The 24568-nt window shown below is 49.4% G+C and overlaps 1 protein-coding gene across 5 annotated transcripts in view; it reads left to right on the top strand.

Moving 5' to 3' along the window:
• The window catches only part of DLGAP2 (DLG associated protein 2), a 926579-nt gene that overhangs the window by 713067 nt on the left and 188944 nt on the right, over positions 1-24568 (top strand). For all 5 annotated transcript variants that reach the window (XM_055289522.2, XM_055289532.2, XM_063638236.1 and 2 more), the window contains one exon: positions 20201-20266. In XM_055289522.2, the coding sequence (XP_055145497.1) occupies positions 20201-20266 (66 nt within the window). The remainder of the gene's footprint in view (positions 1-20200; positions 20267-24568) is intronic.

The following is a 24568-nucleotide window of genomic DNA, read 5'->3' as shown; positions in this document are numbered from 1 at the left end:
GGAAAGATTTACACTTTTCTTTCCAATGGCAAATCTTTTCCAGAAAAATCTTAAGAGGAAAGGTCAAAGTGAGATTATATTTTATTGGATTTTCTTTTTCTTTTCTTTTTTTTTTTTTTTTGAGATGGAGTTTTGCTTTTTTTGCCCAGGCTGGAGTGCAATGGTGTGATCTTGGATCACTGCAACTTCCGCCTCCCAGGTTCAAGTGATTCTCCTGCCTCAGCCTCCTGAGTAGCTGGGATTACAGGCATGCGCCACCACGCCCGGCTAATTTTTGTGTTTTTAGTAAAGACGGGGTTTCACCTTGTTGGCCAGGCTGGTCTCGAACTCCCGACCTCAGGTGATCCACCCGCCTCGGCCTCCCAAAGTGCTGGGATTACAGGCATGAGTCACCGCGCCCGGCCAGATTTTATTTTCTAAAACATGAGAAACTCAGAAGGGGAATTTAAAAAATGTCTGACTCCTTGCCTGGCCCACAAAACTAAACTCATGTCAGGGCACCCAGTGGGTTGATCATGTCTCAGGCTCAAGCTTCCAGCCCTACCCGATTATCCTTCTGATGCCAGGGTCCCCCCACCCCAACCCCTGTGGAGAAGGGCCAGGTGGGAGGGGCCCCAGTGACTGCCCTCAGCCCTCCTGTGGAACCAGGTCTGTGTTCCTCGGGGGAAAGTTGATCATGTCTTCACAGCAGGGCTGGAAAATCACCATGCTCACAAGAAATGAAAGCATCCAAGTGGCTGTGTGATATCTGTCACCCCATGTCATGCTCACATGACAGTCTGGGAGGAATCACACAGTTATGTCAAATGTGATGTGCTTGAGACCATGTGGGTTTTAAAGATATTTTGAGATTCAGAACACTTGCTTTTCAAATCACTGTTTTTCTTTTAAAAGAAACGTCGAAAGTCGTTTGATCTGCTTCTTTTTTTTTTTTTTTTTTTTTTTTGGACGGAGTCTCACTGTCTTCCAGGCTGGAGTGCAGTGGCTGGGACTACAGGCGCCCGCCAACACGCCCGGCTAATTTTTTTGTATTTTTAGTAGAGACGGGGTTTCACCGTGTTAGCCAGGGGTGGTCTCGATGTCCTGACCCACGCCCAGCCTGATCTGCTTCTTGATAGCTGGGCGGGACAGCACCGTGGTCAACGCTGCACGAGGCTTGCCTTGCTCAGAGTTCTAATCTCCACCCTCTGTCTGTTGTGGTCAGTTCATGTGTCTTTACACTAGAAACATAGCTTAGCATTTGCTGAAAATCATTGCATTTCTTTTTAAAGAATGAATTAAAAATAATCACAGAATGTATGTAATGTCTGCTCTGAGCAATTTATATGCATTTTTAATTTTTCACACTGCAGTCCTGCAGAGAATCTTGTAGTTAACAAAAAATGCTCAACGAGCCCGGCTCAGCAAGCCCAGCTCACCGGCCTGGCTCGCTCTCATGGGCCGCAGGGTGGGCGGCTTGCTCGGCCTGCTTCTCCCGTCCCCTCCCCACGGTTTCCAGGAGTCCCTGCGCGGTGGTTCCCACGGCCGCCCCGGCCAGCCTCACCTGACCTGGGATGCGCTTCCTTCCACAGCTGCAGCCCTCGGCGTCTCCCCGCCCCAAACACAGAACAAGAGCTGCAAGCAGCCGTGGGTGGGTGTGGGGATGAGCGTGGGACCCTCGTTCAGGGCGTCAGGTTGGACCAGAGGAGGAGGGAGACGCAGGAAGAGATGACAAAGAGAGAAAGAAGAAAAGACATGAGCGAGGACAGGGACCCAGGAGAAGAGGGCGGATGGCCTTGGAGCATTCAGCCCTCCCGCAGCCCGGCCATCCTCACGTCCCATGCTGGGGCCCTGGCGCACCTGTTCTTCCCTCCGGCACTGCCTCCTCCCCGGAGCTAGCTTGGGTGAGCCTCAGGCGCGTGCGGCCCGAGAGGCGGAAGGGAGCCCTGCGGCAGCCGGGCAGATAAACCATGCTCGGTGCCGGCAGGAAGGGCAGCGGTGCGCCGAGCTGCTGCTGGGCATTTGCAGGGAGTGATCTGTGGCTGATGAGAGGCCCTGAGGGGTCCAGGGAGTCCATACTTTATGGGGAAACTCAGAAGGTTTTCATGAGGAAGTGACCCAGCCCAGGCTTTAAAATGCGTCCCTCTAGAATCTGCTCCACGCTTGAGGAAGTGACCGTGGCGGGCAGAGACTCGGCTGGACGCGCGTGAGGCCGCGATGTGTTCCAGAGTCTCCAGGCGCCACGTGGAGATGAGTACACCTGGTGTTGGCTTGACGGACCCAGAAGCTGAACTGCTGTGCAAGAGGCTTAGGGAGCAGGACCTGAGGGCGTCTCCACAGGGCAGGGAGGCAGGCGCAGGACGTGGGGATGAGGGAGGCAGGTGCAGGACGTGGGGACCAGGGAGGCAGGCAGGGCTGCCAGGAGCAGCCACAGACCACAGGGCTTTTGTAAGGGTCTGGGAGCTGTGGTTTGCTCACAATTGTTCATTGATTAGTGCCTGTTAGTTTCAAACATAGCAACACAATATAGTAATCAGAATGAAACTCCTTTTAGAAAGAGTTTTAAAAAGGTGGGCAACGGTGTTCTTGCCCATGGGTTTAGCGTGGTATGGAAACTGGGGTGTTTTGCCCCATTTCAAACACTGTTCTAGGAAGAGGACCCCAGCGGTCCGTGTGAAGGCAACTGGAAGGAAGAAAGACAAAGCCAGCTTCCTTCCTGGGAGCCAGCATGGGCTGAGGAGCTGGTGACTTGGCAGAGAGCAGCCAGGGCAGGCCCTCCAGGTGCCAAGGCCACGGCCTCCTGGGCTCTGAGCCCCATGAGCTTCTGAATAAACAGTGAGCTGGCTCAGCTACGGCTCTCAGCTTTGCAGGGTTTCTTGTCAGCAGTCAGACCCGTATCACTGCCTGGTCCAGCACAGTCAATGGCCTTGATTTCCAGAATTCATTTCTGATTTAAAAAAGAAGACATCCATGATTATTTTAAGGCATGGACATGAGTTCCTTAGATCCTCATTGCCCAGGGACACTTCAAAAGAAAATGGGAAATTGGAAACCTGCTGGCTTAGGCCTGTGACTGGACGGCTCTGCCACAGAGCGGTGCCCGCTGACCGAGGGTCCTCCATGGTGTGTGATGTTTTGATTATGACGGCTGAGGCCTTTGGTGAGAGCCCAGAACAGCCATGCAGACACTCAAAGGAGGTTCACGCTGATTCAGAGTCATCAGAGTAAAACCAATTCAGACCCAACTTACAAACTGGACAGGAATTTCTGGTGAAAATGGGTGAGGCATTTGATAGAAAGATATTCATGTTGTTAGTCCGTAAAGTCTTATGGGAGATCCATGAAAAATTAAACCAACCATAGTTGGGCATCATATTTGAGGGACAGGGTGGCAGCAGAGCCTTCTGTGGCTTCTGAGATGGCTTCATGTCCTCCCACCCTGAGTCATCGGCTGTATCACAATATTTCCTGGCAGCAGAGAGCAGAGCTGGTCTCTCAGCCTTTCAGCCTCCTCCCCTTCCTGCTCTACCGTCTCCTTTGCTGTCTGCCCCCTAGGACCTTCATTTTGCCACAGTGGCTGCAATGTCAATAAGAAGGCATTATCTTAAATTCCGCTAAGAATAACTGCATTAAGGATGAAAATTTTACATTACCATCAGGCTTTGCCATGGCCTCTCTTAAAGAACTATAGAGAATGATGTGGACACTTACAAATATGCCTTGACAGGAAGTTTCAGAAACGAGCTTGGAAATTGGGACGATGTTAATGCAGCTGCCCTGTTATTTTCTGTAAAATTATTTTTATCTTCCTTTCCTGTCATCTTGCCAGATAATTATGATATGCTTTTTTTGTATAATTTTGATTCGGTTGATTAGCCAGACCCACTCTACGCTATAAAATGCAGCTAATGAATTGCAGATTTTTTCGTATCATTTTTCCACCTAGAGCATAGGCAGGACTTATCTATGATTCAAATGCAGAAAATGTTTTAAGAGCGTTCATGCAGGTTCAGAATTCAAGGAAAACCACTTTAGAGGCACAAGCGCCATGAGGCTTCACATAAGAAAGGAAGTAGGGAAAGCATGTATGTAAGTCATGGACTCGCTGGATGCAGCTTTTTATAGCAGACGCGGTTAAGGAAATTTGGAGAGGCCGCGTGTCCCACATTGCGTCCATGTGAAGATGGCAATGCTGGTTTATCCCCGTTCCTGGTTCCCTGAAGGAGAACGCTTCAGTTCCGCCTCCCAGGTCTCACTGTGGGAAGACAGGTGTGGTCTGAAGCCCTGCCCCTACTTGACAGAGGCAGGACAAGGGAAGCTTTGAAAGGGCCCAGGGAGGTCATAGAAGGTCAGTCATCAGGCTGAGTGCAGTGGCTCATGCTTGTAATCCCAGCACTTTGGGAGGCCGAGGCAGATGGATCACTTGAAGTTAGAAGTTTGAGAACATCCTGGCCAACATGGCGAAACCCCATCTCTACTAAAATACAAAAATTAGCTGGGCATGGTGATTGGCGCCTGTAGTCCCAGCTACTCAGGAAGCTGAGGCAGAAGAATCGCTTGAACCCGGGAGGTGGAGGCTGCAGTGAGCCGAGATCATGCCACTGTACTCCAGCCTGAGTGACAGAGTGAGACTACATCTCAAAAAATTGTAATAATTTTAAAAAGGAAGATCAGTTATCTGCGTGGCCTTCAAGATCCCTGCTTGCGTCCCATCCTCTACCAAGATGCTGCATGGATGTTTTCCTCACCTCATCTTCAGAACCACCCTTGGCATGAACAGCATGATGCCCATCCTACAGATGAGGAAACCAAGGCTTTCGTTACTTGCCCCAAATCATAAGAGCCAGAGCCTGGATTTGAGCAAGTCAAGCCTGCAGATTATGGCAGATGGAAAGCTGTGCAGTCTGCGTGTTCAAACAGCATTTGCAAAAGGCAGCTAAGACAGGTGGGGCCGGAAGTCGTCAGGAGAATGTGAAATCTCGGCTCCCGGAGGCTGTTAGGGCTGTATCGTCTCTGGGTCTGTGTTGTTTATAAAGGACTGCCATGTGGTGGCACGTGCGAAGCCTGTCATGTTCCACAGGCTCTGAAAGCAGTTTGCCTTGGAGAGGGGAAAGACCCCCTACGGAAGACTGTCTGCTCAGCATATTCCAATAAAAGGGGGAATGTCTCGGTTTCCTTAGGAACAGTTCAGCATCAGCTGAGATGGGGCGGCATCTCCTGAGCCTTGCAGAGAGCCACAACACTAACAGAACTCCATTTGTCTCCTCTTGCTCTTCCAACTCTAAATAATATCTTAGCGTTTCATGCCAAATAGGATGAAATTGCCAGGGTTTTTCATTACAGAAAACATAAATTGCTGAAGGCAAATATACTGCCAGTGGAGCTGGCAACATGAGAATCATGCATTTGAGTCACAAACAAGCAGTAAAACACATGCATTTATGCAGCTGCTAATCTCAAGAAGCACCAACAGATGGGAAAACTGGAACAGCCTCTGCCTGGAATCTTTGTCTCCACGTTCCTGATACTGCTGGGCAACCCAGGGAGACCGGCCATTTGGGGAGGTTGAAACAATATTGGGGCCCGCCAAGCTGCCACGGCCTGGCACAGTCATTTCTTGGTTAAGTTTTAGGTCGGGAGCTCTGTAACCTGTTAAAGCACAATCGATCTAGAATCCGAGGCTTTAAAAATGAATTGCAATCTAGGTGCTGTGCTAAAACCTTGTACTTATTTGGTTTTCTGTGAGTAAACTTGACATGTGATGTATTTAAAACAAGAAGAACGATGCCTTAGGCATGATTGGTCTGTGAATAATAGGAAACCGGTTTCATCTGTCATTTTTTAACAAATGCCATTCACTGTTATTAATACCCAGAGTGGAATAAATGAATAATGGCTAGGCCTGGGGATATAGATCAAAATTCAGTTCTATTGCTAAGTAGTACTGAAAGTGGGTATTTACAGAGATTCAGGGAAGAAAACAACCAACCACAAATCAGATTTTTGAAGTTACTGTCGTTTAGAAAATGAGAATAAAAATACTATTTTGGCTATGAAATATTCTGGTATATAGATTTATATAATAAATTCTACCTATAATTGACTGAGTTGATTCAATTCTGTAGGACAACTGAATGTAGGTTTAAAATAGTGTTACTGAAGTGAAGGATGTGCTTTTTAAGCTGGTTTGCCCTGTGAGGTTGTCTGTCTAATCCAGAGAACACGAGTCACTCTCCCTGTACATGTGTCCGTGACTGAACTGATTTCGTGATTCTCCTGCCTGGCTGTGAGCCCGCAGGCCGGGTCCCGCCTGTGCACTGCTGCATCCCAAACACGCACCACACAGCACCGATTCTCAGGTCCTCATCCTCAAGGGCTGGTTGAATATGAGTAGTCGGTGAAGCTTCACGTCCTAACTACCTGCCAGCAGGTGCGTGGTGGCCCCTTTACCCATAACTGGGAGGACAGCAGTCACCACAGTTGCTGGAGCTGCTCTGCCACGTCATCCTCAGATTATTCCTCTAAACTTCATTCCCAGGACATTCACTATGAGGTGAAATCGTACCTGTGGAAATCACTGTTGAAATGATCGCTTTGAAAGCAGTTTCCATCATCGCCAAGAGTCTTCCACGAGGAGGGCGGAGGTGTTGAGTTCCTGGGCAGTTTCAAGCTGTGGCGTATTCTTCAGGATTTCTTGACAAGCCCACTAGGGGCAGAGCCTCCGCTGAGCAGCCAGGTGGGAGGCTGGGAGTCCTCCTTCGACACGGTCCTCCCCACACTGTCCTCCATGCAGTCCTCCACACCCCTGCAAACTCCCACCCGGCAGTTCACAGAGAGGCTTATGTCCCGAACACAGACGCCCGTCTGAGTTTTGGCCATAGCAGGAGGACACAGCAGGGTGGCTGTTCCATGGAGGCCACTGGAATCCACTCGTACTCAGTATTGGTGAGCTTGGCAGGTCTCTTTTCCAAGCTCAGATTTTGATGCCAGAAAAGGAGTGGCTTAAAGAGAAAGAGAAATGGGAATGGGCAGTTGAGCACCCAAAAGAGGCGTTGAGAGGCCGGTCAGAATGGTGCCTGGCCCACGTTTCATCTTCCCTTATTTTTGCAAAGCCTGGTCCTAAGCAGCTCCACAGGTAGCCCGAGGTGGGCTGCAGCTGCCCAGGCCAAGAGGTGAGCAGTAAATGCTGACACGCCACACAGGAGAAAATGGGTTTTGGAGCCAGAGAGAAATTGAGGATGCAGGTTCTCATACATGCTGCCATGGAGTAGTTGTGGGATTTTAATTCTATAACATCTCCAAAGCTCCTCCTCTGCACGATGGGTGTGACGACGTTTTATCTTGTGCATTCAGATGGTGTGTGTTCCCTCCTCTCAGGCAGCTGCAATCAGTGACTATGAGGTCCAGAGATTGCCCCAGGCTGACTGTTGTCCTGCAGATAGTGGGGCATGCAGGGGGCATCAAAGGGGACCTGGATTCGGGTGGGGGAGCAAGTGCAGGCATGTCATCCCAACAGCTACCATTTCACATCTTTTTTCAGAAATTGATTACAGAAAGCCACTGGACAGAGCCCCATAGACTCAGTTGGCATGCAGCTTAAATAATCTGTGCTGTTAGCTTCTGCACACGGTCCAAATCCTGTAAGGAACCAAGGTATCACCCTGTTCAGATTCTTCCTCCAGAGTTGCTTTTCTAGTTGCCCAAGAAAATATGGCCTCCTCTGTGTTACCTGTGGACTGTAAAAGCTTGGGAAACAACATTCCATGTTGAAATTTGAGCTGCTCTAGAATGCGACTAGTGTGCTTCTGATGTGTGGAGTTGGAGTTCGTGGAAAAACGGGACCGTCAGCTCTGAGGGCAGCATGTCTTCCTCACTGTGAGTCTCCTGCAAGATGCGCCATGCATCGATGGCACCGATGACTGGAGGAGTGGATGAGTGAGGGACTGTTCTTCTGTGGATGTCTTTCTAGATCACAGCAGTGCCATTATCTGTGTGAGGGAACAGGAGTCATCTGGGGCTGACCCACGTTAGAGGAAGAAGGAAGGAAGCTGCACGTCTTTACCACCACCCTTTTCATTCCAGGCCATCTCATTCCAAAAAGGAAGACAATTCAGATGCTGTCTTTACCGAAGACTGTTGGATGCCAAGTACTTTTTATAATGTTTTATACTTAGGCATACAGGTTGGTGGGAAAAAATTTGGAAAGCACAAAAATTTTAAAGAGGAAAATAAAATATGGCCATAATTCCACTCATCAGAGACCATCGCTGTGAGCATCTTGATTAATTGCCAGCAGACATTTTCCAAAGCAAACTCAGATCACAAACTGTATCAAGTTTGCGTATACCGTTTCTCACGTAACGTTACCACGGGAATTTCTATAACACTTAGAAGCTTTCTAACATTCTGCATGATAATCGCACCATAATTTACTTCACCATTCTGCTTTCATTGGACATTCCAATATTAAGGCATATCAATTTTGTTTTTTTAAGATAGAGTCTCGCTCTGTCTCCCAGGCTGGAGTGCAGTGGTGCAATCTTGGCTCACTGCAACCTCCACCTCCCGGGTTCAAGCAATTCTCCTGCCTCAGCCTCCCGAGTAGCTGGGATTACAGGCACCTGCCACCACACCCGGCTAATTTTTTTTGCATTTTTAGTAGAGACAGGGTTTCACTATGTTGGCCAGGCTGGTCTTGAACTCCTGACCTCATGATCCACCTGCCTCAGCCTCCCAAAGTGGTGGGATTACAGGCGTGAGCCACCGCGCCCAGCCTCAATTTTTTTAAAGTAAAATAAATGGGCACAACTTACCCTGAAGTCATTTGCACAAGACCCAGAACAAGTGTCAGCAGTAATTAGAGCTGTCATTGCTCCTGCCACATCGAAGCACCTCACATGTGGGGTTGAAATGGCGCCTGTGGAGAAGGAGCAGAAGCCAATCGCAGGCATCCATCAGGTGCAGAAAATTCAGACAATATGTCAGCTAAAGAAGTTAAGAGCATTTCAAAGTGAACATTTTTTTAATGTTAAAATGCCTGAAGAATTTCTATCCAGAAATAATGTTGTATAACAAAGACATTGAGAGAGGGTGATGGGAGAGTCCTGTTCTGTGTTCGTGTGGAAAGGCAGTGATTCCGGAGAGCTCCACAGAGGTGGAGCAGCCCTGGGCCACAGCCGGCTCAGTGGGTGAAGGTGAAATGGGCTCTCAGTTACTCACTTTTGTTCTTCCCCCCTTATTGGTGGCCTCAGCCCTGGCTGTGGATAGATTCACCTGTGGCACTGTGAAACGAACTGACCTGGGCCTCATGTGAGAACAAATGAGCAGAATCTCTGGGCTGGGGCATGAGGCCTGTGTCCTCCTAAAAAGTCTCCAGGGCCAGGAAGGCAAGATTTAGCCAATAAAAATACAGGATGCCCAATTGGGTTTGCATTTCAGAAAAACATTTGATGTTGCCTGAAATATATGACAAAAATGCTCACTGTTTCTCTGAAATTCACATGTAACCGGCGTCCCGTGTTGCCTGGCAGCCCTGCCCAGGAACTGCCGATGCAGCGAGCAAGGAAACAGTAAGGCTAGTTTCAGGCTGCTGCTCCTGATCCCAGAGGCGTCAGGCTGCTCCCCCAACCTCAGAGGCTTCAGGCTGCTCCCCTGATCTCAGAGGCTTCAGGCTGCTCCCCCCAACCCCAGAGTCTTCAGGCTTCTCCCCCCAACCCCAGAGGCTTCAGTCTGCTCCCCTCGATCCCAGAGGCTTCAGGCTGCTCCCCCGATCCCAGAGGCTTCAGGCTGCTCCCCCGATCCCAGAGGCTTCAGGCTGCTCCCCCGACCTCAGAGGCTTCAGGCTGCTCCCCCAACCCCAGAGGCTTCAGTCTGCTCCCCTCGATCCCAGAGGCTTCAGGCTGCTCCCCCGATCTCAGAAGCTTCAGGCTGCTCCCCCGATCCCAGAGGCTTCAGGCTGCTCCCCCGATCCCAGAGGCTTCAGGCTGCTCCCCCGATCCCAGAGGCTTCAGGCTGCTCCCCCAACCTCAGAGGCTTCAGGCTGCTCCCCCGATCCCAGAGGCTTCAGGCTGCTCCCCCGATCCCAGAGGCTTCAGGCTGCTCCCCCGATCCCAGAGGCTTCAGGCTGCTCCCCCGATCTCAGAGGCTTCAGGCTGCTCCCCCGATCCCAGAGGCTTCAGGCTGCTCCCCCGATCTCAGAGGCTTCAGGCTGCTCCCCCGATCCCAGAGGCTTCAGGCTGCTCCCCCGATCCCAGAGGCTTCAGTCTGCTCCCCTCGATCCCAGAGGCTTCAGGCTGCTCCCCCGATCCCAGAGGCTTCAGGCTGCTCCCCCGATCCCAGAGGCTTCAGGCTGCTCCCCCGATCTCAGAGGCTTCAGGCTGCTCCCCCAATCCCAGAGGCTTCAGGCTGCTCCCTCTGATCTCAGAGGCTGTTTCAGAAAGTGAGCATGAATAGCAATAGCCTGAGTTTTGAAGGCCACATTTTTCTAAGCTTTGTAAAATGCCCTTCACTCTGTCTTTAAAGTAGTGGTTCCTGGGTAAGCATGGTGGACATATCTTTAAGGTATCTTTCATATAAAACTTTATTAAGTATAGATGGTAGTGCAGGGGAGCTAATGCCGCATGCATTTGGAATTTAGATCTGAAACAGGTTGTATAAAATATAAGTAGGTGTCACTTTTCATGCGAACAATGTTCAAGTTTCACTGCAGGCAGATACGATTTCATCTTGAAGTTTTCAGATATTTAAGAAATAGTGCACCTTTCTACTTCAGCACTTTTTAATTTTTTTCTGAGTCCAGAAAAAATGCAAAGTGAAGTGTATGTTGCTGTTAGTCACAACTGAATTCCTTCGGAAGATATGTTGTAATTTATCGGAAGGCATGGTGGTGTTTAAGCTGGTAAGGCCTGCAGAGCTCGCCAGCGGGAGGCGAGGGGGTGACGGGCACACCTGGTGACTGGAGCGCGGGCTCCGCTGTCGTGTGCCTTTGCGGCCATCTGTTCTGACAGAGGCACTGATTGTCATTCTTAGTTGAGTGGGGTTGCTTCATTAGTGACTTTGAGACTTTCTCTTGGCCTGATTTAAGTGACATTTAACCACTGGTAAAAATTCTGCAGACTTTAGGGGCAGCTTCTGTGGAGACTTGATCCTCGGTCCAAAATAAAATTATGATCATTTCTATGGTTTTCAAAGAAAAACCATTAGTAATCATTACAGCAGTGACTGAGCACGGCTGGTGCACAGCTGCGAGTGAAATGGAGGAGGAAGCCAGCATTAAAACCAATCAATGTCATTGTCCTAACGGAGCAGAAATGAATCCCTAATTTAAACAGCCTTCAAATCCTGTCATTAGGGAAGCAGCTCAAATGTAGGCTCGAGCGTGCTTTCTGTAAAAGTAAACTTTTCAAGAGTTAGAAGAATCTAGAAATGGGGCAAAGTCAGATGGCTGAACTCTGTGCTGACTCTCAGAGGGCTGCTTCTGCTGAGCGTTCCCTGTGCGTCCCGGAAGCAGCTCCTGTGGGCGACACCCGATGGGGACCGCGCTTTGCTCCGCAAACATTGTCACTGCACCTGCACGGTGACTCCAAGAGCCGAGGCCCACGCCTGTCCCCTCCCACCAGGAAGAGGTGCCGTGTAGCACGTGATCTGACCTCCCCCTCACAGCTGGGAGCAGAGGGACCGGGATGGACCCCATGCCTCCCTGACTTCCAACCAGGCACCTTCCACGGCTCCGTGCTTATGGTGACACAGCTGATTCTGCGTGAAGACATGTGTGCTACCCATGGGAGGCCAATAAGGAGAAGGGCTGTGTAAGACCACGGAGAGCTGCGGGGCAGTCGGTCCGAGAAAAACAGGAAGAACTCGAAGACAGGCACCTCCACACCTTTCCACACATCTCCAGAGGTACATGTCAACCCGCCCTCCACTGTCCAGTGCCATCCCACCTACGCATGGGTAACAGGTAGCATTCCTTGGGAAGAATGGAAACTGAGTTCTCACCCAGGTGACAGAAAATGCCAGGATCCCAGGGGCAGGCTGGACAGAGATTCAGCCTCAAGGAAAGTCCAGAAGGATCTGGGCAGGGCACAAGGTGACAGCGAGCTCAAGCTGTGCAGGTGGAACCAAGGGGATCCGTGTAGCAAGAACTGGGGGAGAAGAGGCAGCGCTCTAGGAGCCCAGACGGCTGCGTTCATCTCCGCAGCTCTGAGACGCGCCTCTGTGGACCGAGTGCATAGACGGCTGCCTCCATCTCCGTAGCTTTCAGACACGCTTCTGCGAGCCCGGTGCATCCCTGGATGAGAATGAAGCAATGGAATGGTACAGTTAGAGGGACGGACCCCAGGGAAGACCCAGAGACACACCTGAACGTGTGTGGGAGCCGCGAGGGTCCTGGTGAAGTTTCCCAGATTCTGAACGTTGGTTTAATGGTGAAGGCTTCACATTCTAATCCTCCTGTGAGCAAAGGTGTCCATCAGCTCAGAAGACATCCTACCGGCAATGAAAAGAAGTAAGTGTGCTTTTCAGAAACGAAAGGGAAGCAAGCACACCGCCTCCTGCCGTCTCCCTGGGCAGCGGCTGGGTCCTGTACAGAAGCTGGGGTGGGCAGTGGGCACGTTGGGGTAGATGCGGAAGGGGTGGACGCGGCAGGACCCTACTTCTTACCCTGATTCTTCCAGGGCAGTGCTGACAGCATCTGTTTTATGGTTTGGGGTTCTGTGTCCATTTTATTTCGAAAAAGTCCTGTCCTATAAAAAGTACAGTGTGGACTCACAATACTGGTGGGAACGTGTTGAATCTCCTGAGCACGGTGGGGCTGGCCTGCCATGCGAGGAGGACGCAGGGCCCCTGCCCTCCCATTCTGCATCGGAGGGCAGTGGGATGAACCCATAAACACATAACACACACTCTGCAGGGCAGGAAAGGCTGCAGGGCCCACACACAGTGGACAAAAGTGGATCATGTCCTTCTCCTGGTGTTTATGAGGTAATAATACTATAGTTTCCTTTTGCACCAAGAAATCTAGTCTTTTCTTATGAGCAATTTCCCTTTTCATGTGTGAACCTGGTTTTTCCTTTTGATACTTTGAAGGCTTAACTGCTTCCTTTTGCTTCCACATTAGCATGATTTGGAGACAACTTCCCTCTGAGAAGATGCAATTTGGCTTTGAGTTTAAAAACCTGTCAATTTAAAGTGTGTGTTTCTTCCTCTTCCTTCCCAAACACTGCAGTTGGCATTCACGGGGCAGGTCTTTAAGAAATGAGGGGCCACTTGGACAGGCGTGGTGGCTCACGCCTTAATCCCAGCACTTTGGGAGGCCAAGGTGGGTGGATCACGAGGTCAAGAGTTTGAGGCAAGCCTGGCCAACATGATGAAACCCCGTCTTTACTAAAAATACAAAAATTAGCCGAGCGTGGTGTCAGGTGCCTGTAGTCTCACCTGTCGGGTGTCTGAGGCAGGAGAATTGCTTGATCCCGGGAGGTGGACGTTACAGTGAGCTGAGATTGTGCCACTGCACTCCAGCCTGGGCAACAGACCCAGACTTCATCCAAAAAAAAAAAGAAAGAAAATAAAAGAAACAAGGTGCCACTCAATGCAGCCTCCCCCAAACAGACAGCACCACACAACAGAGCACACAGAGCTCCAGCTGCCAGGTTGAGGCTCAGCTTCACAGAGATCTAACTCTTCTGTGGTGACAGAGAACTCACTTAACTTCCCCAGGCCTCAATTTCTGCATCCACAGAACTAGAGATGATTGCTCCTGGCGTAATGACAGAGTGGTTGGGTGTTAGAGTGAGGTCCCGAGATACGCCTATTGGCAAATGTACCTTTAAATTATCATACGTGCAATTTTTCTTCATCAGTTCTCCATAACGAGGCATTGCCAGGACCCACTGCAGGCGGCAGCTCAGCCCCTGGCAGTCTTGGTGCCCACCCTTACCTGCCAAGATCAGACAGGGGCCAGCGTCAAGGTCAGTGGAGTCCTGTGGGTTCATCATGTCATCTTCCAGGCAAGCTGTCTGCTCGTGTAGTGGCCATGCTGGGTCTGAACCTGTGGCCTTCCCGGTGCCGGAGAAATGACACCAGAGAGCCAGTGCCAATGTGCCAGAGGCTGGCTCAGATGCCCGGCAGCTGTGGGGAAGGCATCGTTTCCACTTCCAGGACAAGGAGAGGCAGCCGAGGACGTTTACTGTCCTTTGTTACCGGGCCACACGCCCCAGGGCCCCTTCTCTTCCCCTTCTGCTGTGCTGCTGTGAGCTGGGGACTGAGCCGGCCAGGGCAGCTGAGGCCAGGAGTGGCGCTGCTGAGGGACCACCATCATGAGGGATCACAACGTGGTCCGTGAGCCAGGACTGTGCTGGCCCAGCAAGGTTGGTGTGCTGAGACCACAGTGTGCTCGGGTCACAGTGGTGATTGAAATGTTTGGCTCTGCACCTATTGGGAAGCCTCTTTCTGGAGGTCCCTGGCTTTGGTCCGCGGGTGTGCTGACGTGGACATCTTTGCCTGGCAGGATGCAGATCGCAGACGTTGAACGTCTTGCAGGCAGCTCCAGCTCGTGTGGTGGCCGTGCTGGGTCTGTGCCCGGGGCCTTCCCTCATATGCTTTCGCTTTCTAGTGTCTGCGGATGATGTGCGATTCACTAATCACCCGAACTCAGTGCATCTCTTTGTTAAATAGTGCGTGTCCATCTGCAAAGCACACGACAGCCCCCACGGCCACTGGGTGCCGGCGCCCAGGCCTGTCCCGAGAGCCCCTGACAGCAAAGGATTGGCCCAGGTGTGGCTGATGGATGAAACAAGACTGTGAGCATTCCCAGACGGTGCAGGAGGTGACGTGGGGCCCCCGGCACGGTCCTCCTTCGAGTGCCCGGAAACACGAGCCTGCGTGATACATAGAGAATGTAAAACGCCCACTGGCTTCCATGAAAGTCAGGTTTATCTTGCAAGTAAGTCTACCCTGGGCTTACATGGCCCATCGGTCACTCACCTGCCCACAATCATTTCTTTCCTCTCTTCTGCCTCTTCACTGGGCGAGTGTTCTGCCTCCCTCCGTCATCACTCAGGAGAACCCCAGTGCAGGTCAGTGCAGAATCTCTACAGGAGACATTGCGGTGTCGGTGGAAGCATCACGGAGCCTCGTGGGGGCACCGAGAGGAGCAAGTGGGGGCCGGAAGCTGCAGGTCTGTCTGCGCCTCTGTCCTCTGAGTATGCGTTCTGCCTCTCTGGTGCTGATTTCCTCACTTTCTGGAAAGTGTTAATGATGCAGCCACCTGGGCCCAGGCCTCTGAGGATGGGTTCTGGGAAGCATCCCGCTTCCTTCCTTCCTCAAGGCGCATTTCCCAAGTCTCCCTTCCAGGAAGTGTGAGCAGCTTGTGACATTGCGACAACTCATCACTTGGCGAAGGAAGGCAAACGTGGCGCACCCCACACAGTGATCACGGTGCCCTGTGTTTTATTAAGGGTCATCACAGACCCTCTCAGATCCACCCAGACCCCTCTGGGCCACAGGGGAGCAGGACAGCCATTTCTCTGAAGCTCATGGTTGATCAGAGATGTTACAAAGGGTGCCTGTGTTGTGTGTTCACTCGGGATAGGTCTGTGCTCTCCAGGCGGCACCCGAGGCACCGCACACACCATCCACACATCCGCTGCTGTGCCCAGAGGTGTGCGTTGCTGGAGGAGGGTTGGGTGTTGACTCCAAGGAAGCACCAGGGTACAGAATTGCTAGACGACCTCGCTACAGCTCCCCCGAGACGGTTTACGGGGTCTCCAGTCACACGTTACAGAGTACGGTTTACAGGGTCTCCAGGTCACACGTTATGGAGCACTGCCTTCATCGAGCTCCAGCGGATGAGAAAGGTGACTCCTATAGTGCATTCTGCCAGAGGGACCCTAAGCGAGGGATCTGAGTGAGGAAGCCCCACCCGGAGTTGCCGCGGTGAAAGACTGTTTCTCCAGTGAAGACAGACGTGCATTCCCACGTGTGAATGGATGATTCCCAAGACTTCTCAGTCAAAGGCATGTGTCTGTTTTGGTGATAGAAATATGAGGTCAGAGGTCGGTGCTGTCAGTTTCACAGCACCGATCAGCCTCACACATGGGAATGGGACAACGTCCAGCCTCTCCCTGGGAGGTATTCAGTTTGGACCACGGGAAGTAAAGACGCTAGGTGGAGGAAGCTTACAGTCACGTGATTTCAGAACGTCTCAGTGCACAGACAGAGCTGTAGTTGTGTGACAGCAGCCAACGCTGGCTTCCTAGGCCAGGTGGCCCATCTTTCCAATGACTGGTGGAGCAAATGGTTCTCCTCCCTCACACGAGGAGGCCGGGAGAGAGAGATCTACTGGAAGAAGGAGGGTTGCCGTGTCTCTTTAAGCATCGAAAAGGGCATTTCTGAGGTCGCTGAGGTGGTAATTAACATTTCTCCCACGCTGTCCCAGATGCTGAAGATGTAAGGAAGAACATGGCTCTCCCCATGGCCTGTCCAGGCGGACAGCGTTCTTGCTGAGTGAGGGTTCTGGACTTGGGGTGGGAACGTGGTAGAAGTATGGTTTTCCCCTCTGTCCACGGAGACATGTTCCAAGACCCCCAGCGGATGCCTGAAACCTCAGCCAGTACCAACACTTGTAGGTAGATTTTTCCTATTGTCGACAAAAAGAGTCAAACTCTATTTTGAAGGGATTTATTCTGAGCCAAATATGAATGACCCATGGCCCGTGGCACAGCCCTCAGGAGATCCTGAGAACACGTGCCCAGCATGGTCAAGATACAGCTTTTGGTTTTACACACTTTAGGGAGACATAAGCCATCGGTCACTACCTGTAGATGTACGTTGGTTGGGTCTGGAAATGCAGGACAACTGGAAGTGAGGCCTCCCAAGTCATTATGGAGTCAAACGTTTTCTGATTGGCCATTGGTTGAAAGACTTAAATTACTGTCTAAAGACCTAGAATCCGTAGAAAACGATGTCTGGGTGAAGATAAGGGGTTGTGGAGATGCAGTTTCCACTGTGCAGAGGACGCCTCCAGGCAGCAGGCAGCAGAGAGGATGGATGGTAAGTGCTTCTTATGACAGTCGATCCTCTCCTGGATCTGGGAAAAGGAAGGGAATTCTCTTCAGAATGTAGATTTTCCCGCACTATATCCAGATACAGCAAAAAAGAAAAAAAAATTCGGGATTGAAATATTTTTATTTTGTTCTTTATGTGTTACGTGATGTGCCCGAGTCAGGTTGGAAAGTGAGCCGTGTTATGCAGGGTAAAGAAAACCCCTCTAATGAGACTTCATGGTTTGTAGGGCATAACTCCCCAGGCCCCTTGGATAGGAATTTGGGCAAGAGCAGAAGAAAGCCGGAGTGCAGAGCTCGCTGTATCTATGCAGCCATGATAAAGCTTAGCGCGTATATTAAGCACAGTCAGAGAGTAACCTGAATAACTATAATGAAATCGGCACTTATAACAATCTACTGTAATAAAACGTATGTGAATGTGGTCTCTGTTTCTCTCTCAAAATTGCTTATTTCATACCTCAGGGGACTGAAGCCACAGAAGAGAACGTCCAAGAAAGGGGGGCTGCCCTGTACAAAATGTAGGCTGAAAACACAAAGCTTCATTAGATGAGGAAGGATGGTACCCACAGTTATACTGACACACATGCTCCATTCAGCTCTCCCAGCTAGAAGGCCACACCACACTTGGAAACCTTCCGTGCATGTACCCTTAGCCCATGCTGGATTTTTAACTTTGAATGGTGTCGCCTGAGCCACACAGCTTCCAGAACTCCTGTTCTCTCATCTGATAAACAGCAAGGGCGGGTGGGAGGAGATGAGGCAACGAAACGTGTGTACTCCTACAATTCAAGGCTGACCTTCAAACGTCACCACTCCTCATTCTTGGAGTGCTGTTCTCAAGATAATTAGGTGTGTTTCTCAAGCAAAGCGCAGGCTTCCGATACCAAGCTTGTGCTCCGTGTGAAGCACGTGCCTTTGCTAAACGCCATGCCTGTTGCTGCTGGTGTTGTTACCAGAGTGCTCATACCTGTCATTGCAACTGTGTGATGTTGGCCCATCCTTCAAGTCCGCCCCGTGAGAGCCCTTGCCTTGTCTCTGTGTGCATGTGTGCTGAAACTCTGGTGTAAGGAGGGCTGAGGGTCCATTGTCTTAGTTTATCCCCAAATTCCTTTCTCACCCAGCTGGATGCTCTGTTCTCACATTACTCACACATGTGACGATGGTCTCCATGGAAACTGTAGTTAATTAGAACTGTCCATCATATTTCTACATAAATGAGACCATTCCAGTCTATGGTTTTATATTACACTTAATGTGGACATTTGGCAGATGTATTTCATTAGCTGAAAAATGCAACTTAAAGTATGCAAAAAATGCTGTTAGCCTTGAAGCAGTGGGATTATGTTAAATCATTTGAATGAGCTGTCTTGTAAGATACTTAACCTAATTCAGATAGCTACTTCTTGTGCATGTATGTTTTTTAAAAAGCTGTAACTGGGAGATCCCATAACATGAAATCTTAGTTCACATTTACCTGAGAGGCGGCCGTATCCTCTTCATCAGCATCTCACATTCCAAATCTGTCATCTTCCTTTCCCAAGCTTCTCCCAACTTATTGAAAATGGCAGATGCCGATTTGCTGAATCAGAGATGGTGATTGCAGTGTAAGTGGCTCCAGCATCGTGTTCTGAAGTAAATCCTTTTGCACGCTACAGCCTGGCTAACTGCATCTAACACTTGGGTAGGGGGTAGGGGCAAATGTGAGATGTACCTCAAAGCCTGTCCATGAATATTGGAAACCCACCTATGTGTGCGAATACATGCCTAGAGTGTGAACTGCAATGATGTTTATATTTTGGGCATATATGCCAAAATGGTGAGAAAGATGTGTGTACATACATGTGTCACCATTCTGATACGTACCCCATAAATAACATGTTTACATGCACGTGTAATGTGGTTCCAAATGCTCCCTTATCTGATGCTCCCTGCCCCCTCCTCAGGCCACTCCCCACACCTCTCACTGTGGCTGGTGTGAGGCAGAGCATCCCTGAGATCCAGCTGTGTCTACACTGCCTCTGCAGCCAGGTAGAAACCAAGGCAGCCTGGAGAGTCGCAACCTGGTTTCCTGGGCAGAGCATCCCTGAGATCCAGCCGTGTCTACACTGCCTCTGCAGCCAGGTAGAAACCAAGGCAGCCTGGAGAGTCGCAACCTGGTTTCCTGGGCAGAGCATCCCTGAGATCCAGCTGTGTGTACACTGCCTCTGCAGCCAGGTAGAAACCAAGGCAGCCTGGAGAGTCGCAACCTGGTTTCCTGGGTAGAGCATCCCTGAGATCCGGCTGTGTCTACACTGCCCCTGAAGCCAAGTAGACACCAAGGCAGCCTGGAGAGTCGGCATCTGGTTTCCTGGGCAGAGCCCAATGGGAGGAGAGCCACTGGATTATGCTCAGTCCAGCTCCTCAGGGAGCAGTTAAATAAAATCACAAGCTTGTCTGTCTCCCCATTTCCCTATTGCCCCACAGATGGAGGGAAGAGAGTGTTCAGTGACCCCAAGACCTTTTACAGCCACATGGTGATGTCATTCTAAGAAAGTGATGCCTGCTTTTGTGTTAGCACTGAGTGAACAATGGAAAATCAATGCCAGTGACCTGGATGATCTCCCAACAGAGGGAAATGAAATCAGCGTTTTGGTCATAGTGGACCTAATATGAACTAATATTAAGAACTAAGACCACAAATGCAGGCTTTGAACATTGCACAATGAGGCTTCGAATGGCATGAAGCTTTCTAGACAGGAAGGAAAGTCTTTATCATGGGCGACGCGCGGCCCTCATGGGACTCACCCAGCTGGAAGGAACGGGGGAAAATCAGAGTGGGCTGATTTTACTGAAGTCTGTTCCAATGCAAATAAGGCCTAATAAATTTGAAGTTGGGCCAGAGTTAAAGCTGAGAATCCTTGGGACTCACTGCCTATGTCCTTGTCTAGGTGGGAGAAATACATGCATCTCTGGTCACAATGCTGCTTTACAGAAAACTGGTTGTTCCTGAGGTTATTGGCACAAAATGCGGGGCTCTGAGCAGTGACGTTTGAAGAAATATGAAGGTGTCCGTCATGTTTGAACTGTGTTGAGTGTAGAGGGTTTTGAAGATGTGCAGGGAGTTACTGCAGTCTACACCAGAAATGCATTAAAGAGTGATTTTGTTTCTGTCTTTGCAGAGGAAGAAGGTGGAGACCTGGTCCAGCCGGGCATCAGCTTTCCGGGGCCGGCAGAGGAGGATCTAGGTAGAGTACAGACGTCAGCCCTGCTGTGGCAGGGCCCGGACAGAACCGTGCGTGCTCCGGGCACCTCCCATCCTGGGGACCTTCCCACAAACACACGTTAGCATGTTTGCCTTTAGAAAGGGAGCTAAGAAGAACTAAGTTCAATGCGGCACTTTTTTCCAAAAATAATAGTTTTTAAGCATTACGGAAGTGCTAGGTGAGGAAGGGCTGTTCCTGGCCCTCAGGAACTGAGGCAGCTGTTCACGTAAATGATGCATGTCTCCAGAGGTGAAGGACCCCTCCTTCCCTTGCTCCTCTGTGACTAAACATATTCTAAGCAAACTCAGGAAGCAGGGAGCTCCCCCATTTGCATTTTTCATGTAGCCCTTCCTTGGCAGGAAGCAGCTCATCTTTCCAGCTGGCCCCACACACTGGGGTCTGGATGCTGAGTATGACTGTGCGCTTCCTTCCAAGGGCCCTGGGAGAGGCTGCCACGACATACTTTCCCCAATGCTGGTTAAAATCACGTGGAAATTTCATTTCTGAGCTGCCAACGGCACAGCAAAGCTGGTGCCATATTTGCCATCAGTTTTTTGATGTGGAGCTATGCTTACAAGGACAAGGCCAAATGCTTCTGCTAAAGATGTGAAATGTTGAATAAATTTGACATCAAACTGTTGAATAAAATCAACGTCAAACCACAGCTGAAGACGGAAGCCCCATCAATGGCACTGTCTGTGGTTATTCTCTAACCTAAAAGATCATCAGCCTCTTTCTCAAGCCACTGATGGTTGTCTGCAGTGGCAGCACTCAGGGCTGGGTCATGGATCATAAGCTCAATTTATCTTTAAATGTGCATTTTTAAAAACGTATTTCAGACTTTTAGCCAGTGCATCTATTGCTGGTTTGATTTGCCTAAAGAATAGTATTGAAAATTGAAGGAGTCCATTTTGTATAAAGCTGTGATTTCTGTTAAAACTACAGCCAAAAAACGTTTGCTTTTCAATTTAAGATGGTGGAAATGGGTAGAGTTCTAAAGGATGACAGTCCATTATCCACTGCAACTGAGTCCTAAATTTGTTGTTAACTGACCTTCTACACAGCCTTTCTTCACTCGGAAATAGACGAGTGAAAGTATTTCGACTTCTCCTTAGGAAGGAACAATGGCTATCCTATCGTGTTTGAATAATTATGCATCTGTTTTTTTAAACCTCAGTCTGGCAATACTCCATCGCGATGAATCTTCACTACTCAGCCTGCCTAGGGAGGCTTCTAAATGCATGTGACTCATTTGACCTTTGTTTTCTTGAGGCTTTGGAGGTAGCTCGGCTGCCTTTTGCACTGTCTCTGGACAATGTTAATGTCATAGTTGTGTCTATGCCAGTTATTCTGCGTAGCAGTGGCCCTCACGTGCCCCAGGAGCCTTCTCTGGGGCAGCAGGGGGTACCTGGGGTGGTTCTGCTTGGGCACAGGCACAGTGAGAAGAACCTGGAGGCTGGAGCAGGGAGCACAGAACTGAAACAAGAGTGCAGGAGTCACTCTGGGGAGGCCAGCTTTGCCCGGATTCTGACTCTGGACTCCGTGGTTGACAGTTTGTTTGTTCCACAGCCATACAAGTGAGCATCAAGGGATGAGGCTGTGGGGTGAAGGGGGAAGAATGTCACATGGGTGGCTGGGTGCAGGCTGGATTGTAGCAACAGAAAGCATTTTTTCATCTTAGCCCTTTGTAAGTAAGTTCATCTGCATTAAATGCATTCATGTTGCTGTATAGCCGTCAGCACCTCTGTCTCTAGAACTTTTTCCTCTTCTGCAAGTAAAACTCTGTCCCCATGAAATACTCACTCCCATTCCCCTCCCCAGCCCTGGAACCCCCATTCTGCTTTCTGTCTCTGAATCTGACTCCTCCAGGGCCCTCCTAGAAGTGGAACCACACAGGATTTGTTGTTTTGTGACCGGCTCATTTCACATGGCATAATGTCTTCTTGTTACGGCACACATCCATGTGTCAGACACCCTTTCTGTTGAAGGCTGAGCCACACAGCACCGTGTGGACGGACCACACTGGTTTCTGTTCCTCCATGGACAGACCCCAGGTCGCCTCTCCTTGGCCATTGTGAATGGTGCTGCTGTGAACACGGTGTGCAGCTCTCTCTCCACGCCGCTGCCTTTGGTTCGTTTGGGTAAATGTCCAGAAGTGGAATTGGTGGATCCCATGGTGAACTGATGCTTCCTCGTTTTGAGGAATCTCCAAACTGCTTAGGGACAGGATGTGCTTTGCGAGCTGCCTCTACAGTCTTGCCATGGGTGGGGGCAGGGGGGAGGGTTGACTGTTGTAAGAATGAGAAGGGTCAGTTGTTAGAAGCTTTGGAAATAAGGAAATGAGAGGATTAGGTGACGGTTGGCTGCGAGGACCCTCAAACACACGCCTGGCTTTCCCCTCTTAGGGCAGTGCGTGGGTGGAGGACTCTGGAGGGAGAGGGAGGAGCCGCCATAGCCATCTGGTGAGCCCAGGGAGCTGAAACAACCAGGTGCAGGCACGTGGTGACCTGGAGTCGCAAGATTTGTGCAGAAGTGCACCTCGTGAGGAAGGTGGACGCTTTGGTTCCAGTGAGTCCTTTTAGCCCATTCATGGAAATATTAGGCCTTGGCCCTGGTTCTGTGTCAGTCAGGATCAGTTGGGGAAAGTTTAAAAACATACCAGTGCCCAGGCCCCATCTGATGCATTTTTCTGAGGAAGGACCTGGCCATTGTCACCTTTAAAAGTTCTTTACCTGATGCTGTTTTTTTAATGGAAGAAACGCTTCTTGTTTTACTTTAAAAATATTTTTTCTAGCTTTATTTAAAGTTATATTCACAGATATAAATTGTGTATGTTTATGGTGTACAACGTGATGTTTTGATACAGGTATACATTGTGAGATAAGTCAACAAAGCTAATTAACATCTTGCCACCTCACATCCTTATCATCATCTTGTGCTTGTGAGAACATTTAAGATCTCATCTCTTAGCAATTTTCAAGTATACAAACCATTTAACTGTGGCCACCATTTGGTACCACAGACCTCCTCACTTACTCCTCTTGTCTAACTGAAATGCTGCACCCTTCCGCCAACATCCTCCCGAGTTCCCCCCAACCCTCCCTCTGTTGACCGCTGTTCTACCCTCTGCTTCTGAGTTCTGTGCTTTCAGATTCCACATGTAAGTGAGGTCACGCGGCATCTGTCTTTCTGTGCCTGGCTTGTTCCACTTAGCATGATGACCTCCAGGCTCATCTACATTGTTGCAAATGCCAGGATTTCTCCCTTTTTAAGACTGAGTAGGTATTCCACATTTCCTTTATCTGTGCCTCTCCTGATGGGCTTAAGGTTGGTTCTGCGTGTTAGCTGTGGTGAACAGCATCTTAACGAACACGGGAGAGCAGATACCCCTTCCACACGTCGATTTTATTCCCTTCAGAAAAATACCCAGAAGTGGGATTCCTGGAGTATTCCTTTATCATTCTAATGTACTCCTAGGATTGAGAATTCTGATATAAAACATATGAAAGGATAATTAAGAGAAAAAGCAAAAAACACAAAAAGAAAGGAAGGAAGATGGAAGGAAGGAGGGAAGGATATCTGAGTTATGTTCCTAATACTATCATAATAACATTGGGAGCAAATAGCATTATTTTAGACATTTGTTTTTCCAAATTGAGTGTTGCAATCTCCTCATCTTTAAATTGAGTTAAATGATGATTTTTAAGGGATCTTCCGAGTCACGAATTTATGGATCTATAATTCTACTGGGTCAAATTAAAATTAAAAACACTTCATAATGATCTTGATGCTATTATAGTGAATGAGTAACTGTCATTTCCAAAATGCTGTGGGACGTTTTACAGCACAGTATAGGTTAAAGTCATAAAGCAATGAAGTGACATTTGCTTCTGGTCCTATTTCAAAGCATCAATCTTTTTTTTTTCCAACTGCCTTCAGTCTCCAAAAGCTCGAAGGAAAGCTGACTGGCACTGGCTGAAGAACTTAAGATACCATTAGTGCCAGATGAATTAATAAAACCACCCACGCCTGTGTTATTACCCATTACCTCTCAAGAGCATGTGCGTTCTCTGAAGCTCATAGAGTGTAATCTATGAAAAGTAATTTTATGATGGGGAAAATGGCTGTGAAATATAGGAGGATAAGGAAGTTTTCCATAAAATTAAAGTCAGTGATAAAATAGATTAATGTAGCACATTCAAAACGAATACCATGAAAGAGAAAACCTCACTTTTTCAGAAGAAATGTTTCTAGGGAAGACCTTCAGGCACAGTAGAATTAAAT

Source organism: Symphalangus syndactylus, chromosome 1 (assembly GCF_028878055.3).
Source record: "Symphalangus syndactylus isolate Jambi chromosome 1, NHGRI_mSymSyn1-v2.1_pri, whole genome shotgun sequence".
Classification (NCBI taxonomy): domain Eukaryota; kingdom Metazoa; phylum Chordata; class Mammalia; order Primates; family Hylobatidae; genus Symphalangus; species Symphalangus syndactylus.
This window is presented reverse-complemented; position numbering and strand designations above follow the sequence as displayed.